Genomic DNA, 13,399 nt, shown 5'->3' with positions numbered 1-13,399 from the left:
CAGTGAATAAATTAACAGGCTTAGTGGAAAATATCCTGTCGATTCCGATTTCATCCGACTTCTAAAGTGTTTGTGAAGTAATCCTATACCCTAACAGTTACAGAAAGAGATACGGGATAGGTTTTTGCTTGAAATTGGATTCCTGAGCATTCATTTACACAACACTAAACTGTAGTTGCTACGTGGAGCTATGTAAACAAGCAAATGGACAAGTATTTCCCATCCTTGCTTCATTTTCATTTTGGTACAAAAAGAACTATTTTGAAAATCTATTAAGTTGGCTAGGCCTGATGGCACAGTCCAGTGATCTTAGCATTTGGGGTGTGGAGACAGGGGCATTGCCAGTTATAAAATACTCTGAGCTACAGATTAGTCCCTGTCTCAAAAGCAGTTTTGTTGTTCCTATAAGCAAATAAATCAGAATCACTATGCAGTCCAGAATGGCCTTGAATTCCTGATCCTGATGTTTTTGCCTTCCAAATGCTGGGATTTCCAACGTGCACCACCAGACTCAGTAATCCTGCATCAACCCTTGAGCCGTCCACAAAGCTGGCTTCAATGTCAAGTCCATTAAATCCCGAACCACCTCACCAAGCTACAAGCTAAGACTGTAGTTAGATTTAAAAAAGGGGGGGGGGGGGGGTTGGGGATTTAGCTCAGTGGTAGAGCGCTTGCCTAGCAAGCACAAGGCCCTGGGTTCGGTCCCCAGCTCTGAAAAAAACAAAAAAAAGTCCAAATTAAAGCCAGTTTTGCAGCCTTATTTTATAAACAAGCAAGAAAAAAAATAACAAGACCCTTAGTTTTTCAGTTATGGAAAATGGAGCTCCCTTTTGAGGTCACAACATTCAACTCTTTGCTGGGAACACATTTTATTGGTCGTCTGCAGATTAGGTGAGAACTGCAAAGCCAAGCATGAAAACAAAGCCCTGTGTATGCACGGTTACTCCTCCTCTGCTCGAGAGACTTCCTTACAGTCTTCCTGTTTTGGTCCAAGAGTTTTCTCTCAGGCCATAAAACCATAAGGAAGTCAAAACTGAGGAGTGATGTCAGAAACAAATGTACGCAAGTCGTGCGTGCGTGCGTGGACACATTTGTGTGTATCGGTGACTTTGTGCCGCAGTACGTGTATGGAGGTCAGGGGACGGCCTCCTTCCGTCTCATCCGAGGAGGATCTCCGTTGTTTTCCTGATGCACACAGCAGGCTCGCTGCTCCACAAGCTCTCCAGGATTCTGCTGCTTCTAACTGCACAGCAAATGCTTCTACCCAGTTAGCCATCTGCCTGCCTGCTTTTTTTTTTTTTTTTTAATCATTACCCCTCCTAAATAAAGACTGTGGAATTAAGTTCCCAAAACCAAGTTTAAAAATTATGTATGAAGAATATTGGAGATTGTTTGTTCATTTGGGGCTTGTCGTTTGTTGTAGCTTTGTTTTGGCTTTTTTGTTTTGTTTTGTTTTTGTTTTTGTTTTGTTCGAGTCGGGATCTCAGTACCTGGGTCTGGTTGGCCTGGTACTCTCTATGTAAACCAGGTTGGCTGCAAATTTACAGAGACTCAACTGCCTCTGTTTCCCCAGAACTGGGATTAAAGAAGTTTAAATACTCATTAGTATGCACATGCGCGCGCGCGCACACACACACACACACACACACACACACACACACACACCCCACCACCACCACCACCACCACCACCACCACAACACAGTATGAATTGTTAAACAAGCTGCTAGAAAAAACGCTTCAGGACACCCAGGTGTCCTCAGCTCTCAGGGTCAGCCAAAGACTAGCTTTAGGTGCCATTTGGAAAGCAGCCTAATGAGAAATTCCTGGCTCAAGACTCCCCAACCCTGTAACAGGACCCTTGAGGCTAGCCTCCAACGGGACCGGTAAGTCTAGGTGTGAGCGGATCAGGTGTTGTCGCCTACAAGCCAGGAAAATGGCGGCCGAGAAGAAAGAGGTGGGGGGCGGGGGTCATGCGAGGGTAAGCGAGTGTGAACGCGTGTTTCTCCTGGAGGAAAATGTCAAAACGACTTCAAAACGAGCCCGTTCAGGTTGAGTAACAGCAGGCAGCCCGGGCTTTATAACCCAGTTCACCTGTCTTGTCTTCTCTTGCTTGCTTGTCTTTAGATTTCTCTGGTTGCACTCGAATGCCCAGCATAAGAAAACAAATGTGTAGGGCTGGAGAGATGGCTCAGCGGTTAAGAGCACTGACTGCTCTTCCAGAGGTCCTGAGTTCAAATCCCAGCAACCACATGGTGGCTCACAACCATCTGTAATGGGATCCAGTGCCCTCTTCTGGTGTGTCTGAGGACAGCGACAGTGTACTCACATACAATAAAATAAATGTATAAAAAAATGCGTAGAAGAAAAATTTAAACTAAGACTCATTTACTGGCAGTCTCTCTCCTCTACCACATGTGTCCCGAAAATGGAACTGAGATCTTTACTGGCTCAGAAAGGGTGACCCAAGTTGGTCACACACTCTCAGCACAGCCAAAGCTGGCCTTGAACTTCTGACCCTAGTGCTCCCACCTCTTGAGCATTGGGATCTCAAATGTGCACCACTGTGTCTGGCTCGTGTATGAGTGATCTCACGCTGGCTAAAACCTTTCTGAAGAATATTAATTTCAGAGTTAGCTGAGAATAAAATTCCCAGCAGGACAATAATATTTAGTTGCAACACTTACATGCTTTTAAAACCATATTCCAAAACAAACTGACTAACATTCCTCTGCCCCCTCATGCACAATGCCAGTGTGGCTTTCTCAGCGTTTGAGGGCACCTGAGATCTTTGGGAAGACTTGCTTTGGTCTCACTACCTTGCTGAAGAAAAAACAAAACAAAACAAAACCACTCATTGTAGCTGGGTATGATTGTACACATCTTTAAGCTTCCTACTTCTAAGGAAGTAGATACAGGTGGATCTAGGTTAAGACCAGCATGGTTTCTCATAGGGAATTCCAGGCCAGCCAGGGTTAAATTTTGAAATCCTATCCCAAAACAAAACAAAAATCTGTCATGATTAATATTGTCAACTTGTCAGGATCTAGAACCACCATGGAAATAAACCTCCGGGCTTGTCTGTGAGGAATTGTCTAGATTAGATTAATTGAAGTGAGAAGATCCACCATAAATGTAGGTGGCCCCATCCCCCAGACTAGAGCCCTGAACCAAAATAAAAAGAGAAAGTTAGCTGAGTTGCAGTGTTTAACTCTGTTTGCTTCCCTGTGGTCAATGCCATGTGAGGAGCTGCCTCGCTCCAGCCACCATGCCCTCCCACCATGATGGACTGTTCACCCTTAGACTGTGAGCCAACTTAACCCTTTCCTTCCTTAAGATGCTTTCATCGTACATTTGGTCACAGCAAGGAGACGAGCAACTAAAACACCCATACATCAGCCAATGATGAGAAATGATTTTATTGGGTGGTTTTTAAAGGCATTGTCTGCCGGGGGGGGGGGTGCTTACAGAGGTTTTCAGGACCTACCCACCATCACAAACCATTGCATTCCCTCAACAAGGAACATGGTGCAGAAGGGCTTCGGGGGACTCGGTAAAGTAGTTCGGGAGAGGTTGGGGAGCTTCCCAGTCCCAGGGCTTTTGAAACCTTCAGGCAGATTTGCCCCTTCCCCTCTCTCTCTTCCGTAGACTTGGGCCTTAAGAGTGCACCATTTCCTGGAATTCTAGAATAGAAGATGAGAGAACAGACTCAGTGCAGGTGGTGCAGGGTTTTGCAGATGTGTCATCGCCCTGAGAACTCTGAAGAGGAAAGAGAAAGGTGAAATAAATTCCCAGAGACGCGTGCTCCCATTTGGGATGTGCCTGAAAGATACCGTGAGCATCAGTGGCACAGCTCAAGAGTCTGCAGCATCCTGTCCAGCTTCCTGTATCATTTTAAGATAGGGTCTCCCTGGGCAGCAGGTCTAGTTGGCCTCAAACTGATTATCATTTTGCCCCAGTCTCCAAAATGCTGGTATTGCAGGCATTGGCCAAATGCCTAGCTTATACAGCCAAGAATGCTCTTTTTTTTTTCCTTTTCTTTTCTTCGGAGCTGGGGACCGAACCCAGGGCCTTGCACTTCAAGAATGCTCTTGAAGTCCTGCCTTCTTATCCTCCTGCCTCCACATCCCAGGTATGGGATTGCAAACCTGTGCAGCAACATACACTGCTTTCTCTGCATAATCTGTGTATGTGCACAGATACATACATGTGCAAGTGTGTGGGATGTGTATGTGTGCATGTGTGTGGATGCACATGTATGTACACAGGCAGAAGCCAGAGGTTGACATCCAGTGTCTTTCTCAATTGCTCTCCACCCTATGTATTGAGGTAGGGTCTCTCACTCGAACCTAGAACTCACAGATCCATTTAATCTAGCTTGTCAGCTTTCTCCATGGATCGGCTGTCTTCACCTCTCAAGTGAGGCCTGGGATTGCAAGTGGGCCGCCAGCATCTCCCAGCATTTCCCTGGGCTCTGGGAATTCGAACTTTGGTCCTTACACTTGCATGGCAGGTGCTTTAGACCTGCTGAGCTCTTATCCCAGCCTCACACATTTAACAAATATCTTCATATCTACAGCCTCTTGGGTTAGAGCTTAAGTCAGTCATTTTTCTCCAGCAATGAAGAAATTTGGTATAATTGCTCATGGCCAACCAGTGGTGTATTGTCTGGTTCCTTTCAAATGAACACAGAGGTTTTTCCTTCACTATTCTGTAGCTGTTATATTATTCAACAGAGTAGAACAGAGTAGAAACAGAATTTTCTTCACTGAGCGCTAATCTTAGCCTTCCCTTCAAAGTTTATATTACTAAAAGAAATATACCAAGAGTCTTTCATTAGAGGGAGGGAGGGAGGGAGGGAGGGAGGGAGGGAGGGAGGGAGGGAGGGAGGGAATGGGGAGGATTGTGTGTGTGTGTGAAAGAGAGAGAAAGTGTGTGTGCATGTGTGTGTGTGTGTGTGTGTGTGTGTGAGAGAGAGAGAGAGAGAGAGAGAGAGAGAGAGAGAGAGAATGGGGGGATTGTATGTGTGTGTGAAAGAGAGAGAGAGAGAGCGTGTGTGTGTGTGTGTGTGTGTGTGTGTGTGTGTGTGTGTAGCTGGGAGCCCACAAAGGATGGAGGAGGACATTGAGTGACCTCCTACTGTTATTCTCCACTTTATTCCCTTGAGACCGGGTCTCCCACTGAGCCTGGAGCTGGCTAGGCTGGAAGACAGCAAGCCACGACGGCTCCCTCTCTATCTCCACGTCTGACAGCGCTGGGTTACAGGGCTGTGCATGGCCCAGCGTTTTACATTGATGCTGGGGTCCAACCTCAGGTTCTCAGGCCTGCGTAGCAAGCACCCTTTTCCACCTAACCATCTCTAAAGCCCTGGCACTAAGAAGCCGGCTGGTACACAGGGAAATTGAAAATGGAGATTGGCTTTACATTAACTGGTCCATTCTATCTGTTTAGACATCTTTCAGGGTTGTGGCTTTTTGTAAATTACAGCCAAAGCTAGCCTGGGATTTATGAGGCAGCCAAGCTTTCCAAATGCTGGTGTTACACACATGTGCCACCAAGCTGGGCTTCACAGTTCAGTTTAAGTACGTTAAGCTTCCTCGGTCTGAGCTATTTCATCTAGGGTAGCTATGGAAGCTGCATTAACTCCCATAGTGGATTATGACAGCATTTTTCAGTATCTAAGGTTGGGCTTGTTGCTGTATGCCTGCAACCACGGTACCAGAGAGGCAGCAGCAGGAGAATCAGGAGGTCAGTCAGCTCCACTACATACCAAGTTCAAGGCCAGCCAGGACTGTACAGGAGACCCTACCCCAACTAAACGAACTAAGAATTTAGCATTTTGTACTCCTTCTCACTGGTGCTACAAACAGAGTGCTTCTGAGACATTGCTTAAACACAAATGTACACAGCTCGGTAAAATCAAACAAGCTTATGATGCTCGAATCTGGGGCTCTGCACATAGATGACACTGTGGATCGTGGGTGGTTTATTTATTGTCACTGTTGGTGGTGGTGGAGGTGGTGGTGGTGGTGGTGGTGATGGTGAAGATGGTGGTGGTGATGGTAGTGGTGGTGGTAGGAGTGTGTGTGTACACGTGTCCATGCATGTGTGTACACATGTACATGTAGAGGATAGAGGTTAACACCGTCATCTCTCTCAATTGCTCTCCCCCTTACTTTTTAAGACAGGACCTAGGCTCGCTGACTCACTAGGTTGGGTGGTGATAACCCCTGGGATCCACCTGTCTCCAGGACCCCCCTTCACCAGTGCTGCTATCACAGGTGCTGCCACCAGACCCAGCTTTTAGCATAGCTGTCAGGGCTCTGAGCTCAGGCCCTAACACTTGTGTGGCAAACACCGTTGACCAAGCCATCTCCTGGGCCATGCACTGATGGGCAGTAAGCTGTCTTTGTTGAAATCCTGCATTATTTTCAAGCTGGAGCAAAGCACCTCGCAAAAATGGTTTGGAAGACCAAGTGGTCAGCTAATCCATTCATCTGAGGAGGGACTTTCATTCTTTCCAGGTTCACAGGTAGTGACCAGTTCATAGTTACATTGTATCATGTAACACAAAAGTGTGTGTGTGTGTGTGTGTGTGTGCATGTTGAGACAGAGTCTCACTCTGTAACCCTGGCTGGCCTTGAGCTCCTTATGTTGCCCAAGCTGGCCTCAAACTCCTATCTCCACCTCTAAAGTACTGGGGTTGGGGCTGTGAGCTATTGTCTTCCAGAACTGTGTGTGTACATGTGCAGAGGTCAGAAGTCAGCTTTGGGGGGTTTGTTTCTCCTCCTACCGTGTACGGCCCAGGGAGAAGAGTGCGGCTCACCAGACTTGGTAGTGGGTTCTCACTGAGCCAGCTCATCGGCCCTGTCCCAGAATCGGTGTGTGCTGGGGGATGGGCAGTGCTGGGGATGAATTTCAGACGTGCTAAGCACATGCTGGACCCATGAGCTACATCCCCAGCGAGACCATGTGTCTATGCACAGTTGACGTTTGCCCGTTCTCGCTTTGCAGATGGAAAGACTGAGTTCATCAGAATTCAGACACCCCCCCCCCACCTCAGGCAGCCCCCGTGCCAGCCTATGTTAGACAGCACGCAAGAGAGACCTACCATCCGCCCCAATCTTCCCGTCTCCGTCGTTGTCCGCCGCGTCCATCAAGGACTTGGTCTCTGACTCAGTCAGTTCTCTGGCGTCACTCTGGAACTTCTGTAGGAAATACCTGCAGCACCACAAAAAGCTGGCGGCAAGCTCCTGGAAGGCCTGCGCTCTCTGTTCCTTCCTCTGTCCCTCTTCCCTCCCTTCCCTTGCTTCCTCACTGTCCCCTTCCCCTTCCTGTTTCCTCTCTCCCCTCCTTTAAGCTGATGTATCTGATAGCCATGAACATCAGTCAAGGTCTAGGGAGTAGAGGTCTCTGTTGCCATAGAAACCAATGCTAGACATCTATTTTTAAGAGTTTTGTTGTTTCAACCTTTGTACCCAGTCTTCAGTGCCACACTCAGTGCCCCATGTGCGTAGAAGGGTGGACAATTTACACGCTTTAATGAAGTTCAGATGAACGTCCAGAGCCAGGGCTGGCCATGGAGAAAGTACAGGGCAAACATGGGGCACCCCCCATACACCCCATCCCCATCCGCACATGTTGAGATGCTCAGTACATAGCTTACTTGAGCTCATCTCCATCCAGGTATCCACTCTGGTCGTTGTCTATGAACCGGAAGATATCCTTCACTTGGCTGGCAGACATCTTGGAGAGGCCCGATGTCTGGAAGAACTTTTGTGGTTCAAAGGTGTCTGGGTCTAAAGAACAGAGACTGGGTTACTCTGAGGCTCAGTGGGTCACATTCTGTACTTGTGCCCAGGTGATGACAACACAGGTTACTGAAATACTTTCCAAACATCCCTCAAGCTACACGATACTTCACTCTCCCGTGACTCAGAGAGCCAAGCCTAGTTGGTCTGTGATGTCACCTTGTCCTCTGTGCTCTGGGTTGCTCTTTCCTTTTGATCCCTCCACTTTTCCGGCTCTGTTCAGTGTTTTCCCCAGCCCTCCTCCCTCAACAGGCTACACACCGAGTTCACAGTACCACGTGATTGGTGGGAAACAGCAGACTCAAAAAGGCTTAAGAGAATAAGTACATTGACTTACTCTTGTTTTGTTTGTGGCTAGCCTGGAACTCACTATATAGAGCTCAGGCTAACCCTACTACTCAGCTACAACCCCATCCAACCTTTTTCTACTGACACTTCCTTTCTTCCAGGACTGGGAATTGAACTTGAGGCCTGGTGCATACAAGGCAAGTGCTCTACCACTGAGCTACGTTTCCCTTTTAGTAAATTCCTTTTGGGCTGGAGAGATGGCCCAGTGGTTAAGAGCACTGACTGCTCTTCCAAAGATTCCGAGTTCAAATCCCAGCAACCACATGGTGGCTCACAACCATCTGTAATGGGATCTGATGCCCTCTTCTGGTGTGTCTGAAGACAGCTGCAGTGTAATATAAGTATAATAAATAAATCTTTAGTAAATTCCTTTCATCTTATGTAAATACAACCACATACTCGGGTCTCCTAACTCCTATCATGTTTAATGCTCTAACTTAAAGCATTTCTACTGACGGATTCTGCACATCCTTTAGCAAAGTTCCCGTTTTAGTCTTGGCTGTTTTGCTGGACGTGGGAACCACGGGCCTTCCTGGTTTCCCCGTCACCTTTATTACTTGTTTGTTTGTCTGCTTTTGAGCCAAGGATCCATGCAGCTCTGGCGGGCCTCAAGCTCCCTCTGAAGCCTCTGATCTCAAACTTCTGATCCTCCCGCCTCATCTCCACAGTGTGAGGAATGCCAGTGTATGTTGCCTGTCTACGCAGTGCTGGGGACAGACCCAGGTCTTCACTTGTGCTGGGCAGACACCTTATCATCAACTGAGCTACAGCTATACCCCCTCGTTTTTATTCTGAGACAAGATCTCACTCCGGAGTCCAGGCTCCCCTGGAACTCGCTCTCCTTCTGCCCCAGCGCCACCATGGCCTGCTCCTCCAGGCCCCTGTCACCTTGGCATTCCTGCAGGGCTGCCGCAATGTCCTCAGCGCTCAGGATGTCCGTGATGCTCATTTTCTACCAGGTCAAACAGAGGAAACAAGATGTGAGCAACACTGACAGAGAACCGGGAAGAGCACACACTCTCAGCCACTCGCCAGCCAACACTGTGTTTCTCTAGAATTTTAAGATGTGACAATAAACACCTAGGAATAATGGGACTGAGAACCAAGCCAAACCCAGATGCAGAAAAGACTCCAGCCACCTCTGTCTACATGGTGGCCCCTGAATTCACTCCAAAATTGAAGTTTAGAAAAAGAAAAACAAAAAAAGACCAAGCCGGTCATGGTGTGTATACTTGCAATCCCAGTACTCAGAAGGAGGAGGAGTGGGGGGAGAGGAGGAGGAGGGGGGGAGGACAAGGAGGAGGAGGAGGAAGAGGATGAGGACAAGGAGGAGGAGGAGGAAGAGGATGAGGACAAGGAGGAGGAGGGGAGGATGAAGGAGTAGGATGAGGAGGAGAAGGAGGACGGGGAAGGAGGAAGAGGAGGGGGAGGAGGACGGGGAGGACAAGGAGGAGGAGGGGGAGGATGAGAAGGAGGAGGAGGAAGAGGGGGAAGATGAGAAGGAGGAGGGGGAGGAGGAGGAGGAACTAGCAGCAGCAGGAGTCAAGAGTCCAAGAGCATCCTTGACTACACAGTGAACTCCAGACCAGCCTGATCTACATGGCCCAGTCCTTTAAAATTCTAATAGCAAATAAAAGGGTTTTTTCCCCCCTTAAAGTCCAGTCTTCTTGTAAAAATTATACTTACCTAATCAATCACCATAGGCCTCAATCAACACTAGTCATGTTCTAAACACAATAGCACTGTCATACATCAGCCAGAGAATTTCGATGCTCGCAGACCCATTAGATTAGCCCATGCAGCAGAGGGGAAACTCCTCCCCAGCACCAAGTCTAATACAGTGCGTGCAGAGAAGAAGATCTCATGGCCTGGTAGGCCCACCAGCTACTCACCGATTTAGGTTTAAAATCAAGCGGGGAGAAAGAGTTGTAGGACAGACAGAAAAGCAAAGCAGACGGTCTCGCACTACCTTATATAGGACTGAAACCGCGATCGTTCAACTTCTTAGATCTCATGTTCAGGGATCAAGTGTGTGTAGCTCGAGTGTCTTTACCTTAGTAATGAAACCACACACACTCCCTGTCTCTCTTTTCTATTTATAGAAGGATGGGGAGGGACAGCCAATTAAGAAAGAAAAAAACAGGGGCTGGGGATTTAGCTCAGTGGTAGAGCGCTTACCTAGGAAGCGCAAGGCCCTGGGTTCGGTCCCCAGCTCCGAAGAAAAAGGAAAAAGAAAAAAAAGAAAAAAGAAAAAAGAATGGCCTTGAACGTTGACCTTTTCCACTGCGATTCTCAGTGTGGGGAACCAAGCTCAGTTGATACAGAGCTGAGGATGGGCCCTGAGGCTTCCTGTGTTCGAGGCAGATGCTCCACCAATGGTGGCCCATCCCCCAGGCCCTTGGTTTCCCCTTTTTGAAGTGATATTTTTCAGTGTTGCCCTAGGCAGGCTGGCTTTGAGCTAGACATTCTACTTCCTCAGCTTCCCAAGTCAATTCTCCTCAGCCCTCCTCACTTTTTTGAACTGTTTATGCATGACCATGGAGTCTGGGTGCCTTATGCAATAGAGCCGAATACTTTTTCCATTCTCAAAATAATTGTTCAGTTAGGCTCTCCTGCCTCAGCTTTCCCAGTAGCTAGAATCACAGGCCTTAACCCACCTCAACATTTCCTTCTTCTTAAACACCGAATTCAAGTTCGTTTGTCTTAAATTTTTTATTTATTTGTTTGTTTGTTTGTTTGTTTGTTTATTTATTTATTTATTTATTTATTTATTTATTTATTTATTTTTGGAGCTGAGGACTGAACCCAGGGCCTTGCACTTGCTAGGCAAGCGCTCTACCACTGAGCTAAATCCCCAACCCCTGCCAGCAACTTTTCTGACAGGAGATGAAGATGAGTGGATTGTGAGGAGCCCCTGTGACCCCACTATGCAGGAGGCTGAGGTACAACCTGAGGTACATATTGAGAGTCCGTCTCATTCAAATGACACAGAGAGGTCTGAGCAGGAGCTCAGCTGTAGAGTGCTTTCTTCACAAGCAAGGGGAACTAATTTGATCCCCAGAACCCACATAAGAAGGTTGAGCGTGGGGTTGGGGATTTAGCTCAGCGGTAGAGCACTTGCCTAGCAAGCGCAAGGTCCTGGGTTCGGCCCCCAGCTCCGAAAAAAAGAAAAGAAAAAGAAAAAAAAAAAGAAGAAGAAGAAGAAGGTCGAGCGTGGTGTAACGCACTTGTAATCTCAGTGCTGGGGGAGCAGAGATGGGACATCCTGGGCTCACTGACCAACCAGTCTAGCCTACCCTGTGAGTTCAAGGCCAATGAGGGGTCCTCTATCACAAACACCTGAAGAACCACACCCAAGGTCAACCGCTGGCTCCACCTACAACATATATACCCGAAAGAAAGAAAGACATAAGAGACCATGTAATCGGAAGTGGCTGGTATGGAGAGTATATTATTTGGCCTTCCCTGGTCTAGCAGTACATGTCCATGTGTCAGGATTAGAGGCAAAATCCCAAAGCAGGGCCTGGAGAGATCGCTCAGTGGTTGAGAGCACTGGCTGCTTTTACAGAGGCAGTCAGGCATTGGGAGCAAATGAGGTCCCAGGTGAATGTGCACGGCCATGTCACCGACGGATGCCACAGCCATGCCACTGACCGATGCCTCAGCCCCATGGGAGTGGCAAAGCCTCCCTCAGGTGAGGCTCGGAGCAATGCAAAGTTCCCTCTGGTCCAAGCGCAAATGTGGACTGTGTGCAGGCAATGTGTAGCAGCTTTCTCCCTGTGATGTTTATGGCCCGAGATCCTACAGAGGATGCTTGCCCAGGTAGCTAGACCTGCCAGCTTCTTCAGCTGTATGCAATACCCTGCCTCCATGTTATCTGTATACAATACCCTGCCTCCATGTTATCTGTATGTGATAACCCTGTCTCCATGTTATCTGTATGTGATAACCCTGTCTCCATGTTATCTGTATGTGATAACCCTGTCTCCCTGCTATCTGTGTGTGATAACCCTGTCTCCATGTTATCTGTGTGTGATAACCCTGTCTCCATGTTATCTGTGTGTGATAACCCTGTCTCCATGTTATCTGTATGTGATAACCCTGTCTCCATGTTATCTGTATGTGATAACCCTGTCTCCCTGCTATCTGTATGTGATGCCCTAGCCTCCATGTTATCTGTATGTAATACCCCTGCCTCTATGTTATCTGTATGTGATAACCCTGTCTCCATGTTATCTGTATGTGATAACCCTGTCTCCCTGCTATCTGTGTGTGATAACCCCGTCTCCATGTTATCTGTGTGTGATAACCCTGTCTCCATGTTATCTGTGTGTGATAACCCTGTCTCCATGTTATCTGTGTGTGATAACCCTGTCTCCATGTTATCTGTATGTGATAACCCTGCCTCCCTGCTATCTGTGTGTGATAACCCTGTCTCCATGTTATCTGTATGTGATGCCCTAGCCTCCATGTTATCTGTATGTAATACCCCTGCCTCTATGTTATCTGTATGTGATAACCCTGTCTCCCTGCTATCTGTGTGTGATAACCCCGTCTCCATGTTATCTGTGTGTGATAACCCTGTCTCCATGTTATCTGTGTGTGATAACCCTGTCTCCATGTTATCTGTGTGTGATAACCCTGTCTCCATGTTATCTGTGTGTGATAACCCTGTCTCCATGTTATCTGTATGTGATAACCCTGCCTCCCTGCTATCTGTGTGTGATAACCCTGTCTCCATGTTATCTGTGTGTGATAACCCTGTCTCCATGTTATCTGTATGTGATAACCCTGTCTCCATGTTATCTGTATGTAATACCCTTGCCTCCGTGTTATGTATATGTGATAACCCTACCTGTCCCGCACGGTGGTCTCGCCGGCAAGAACGACTTGGAACACCAGGATTCTTCTGCAGTCACGCCTTTATTGTTCAGCTCTTGTGAGAAGGGGAACCCCGACTGAGAAAAGAGTGCGGCTTATGTACGCTTGGAAGACTCGTGTCTCCACCTGATTGGTGCACATGCCTCGGGCGTAGGCCATGACAAGTAGGCACATGCGTGTTGCTGCTCTTCAGGTTTTGCTGACTCACACAGGCAGCGCCATCTTTAAGGCGCGGCTCTGCAGCAATAGCGGCTGCCAACACCTACCTCCGTGTTATCTGTATGTGATAACCCTGTCTCCATGTTATCTGTGTGTGATAACCCTGTCTCCATGTTATCTGTATGTGATAACCCTGCCTCC

The 13,399-nt window shown here is 47.7% G+C and overlaps 1 protein-coding gene across 1 annotated transcript; it reads right to left on the bottom strand.

The window, feature by feature from the left end:
- Positions 1-3,400: 3,400 nt before the first annotated feature.
- Positions 3,401-13,083, bottom strand: Ocm (oncomodulin). Its single transcript, NM_012995.2, is given in 5 exon segments — positions 3,401-3,682; positions 7,111-7,220; positions 7,666-7,798; positions 9,047-9,110; positions 13,014-13,083. Coding segments are annotated over 4 exon segments (330 nt in total). The 5' UTR covers positions 9,108-9,110; positions 13,014-13,083; the 3' UTR covers positions 3,401-3,656.
- Positions 13,084-13,399: the final 316 nt, after the last annotated feature.

Source organism: Rattus norvegicus, chromosome 12 (assembly GCF_021556685.1).
Source record: "Rattus norvegicus strain SHRSP/BbbUtx chromosome 12, alternate assembly SHRSP_T2T, whole genome shotgun sequence".
NCBI lineage: Eukaryota > Metazoa > Chordata > Mammalia > Rodentia > Muridae > Rattus > Rattus norvegicus.
Note: the sequence above shows the minus strand (reverse complement) of the source record. Positions and strands in the feature narration are given on the sequence as shown.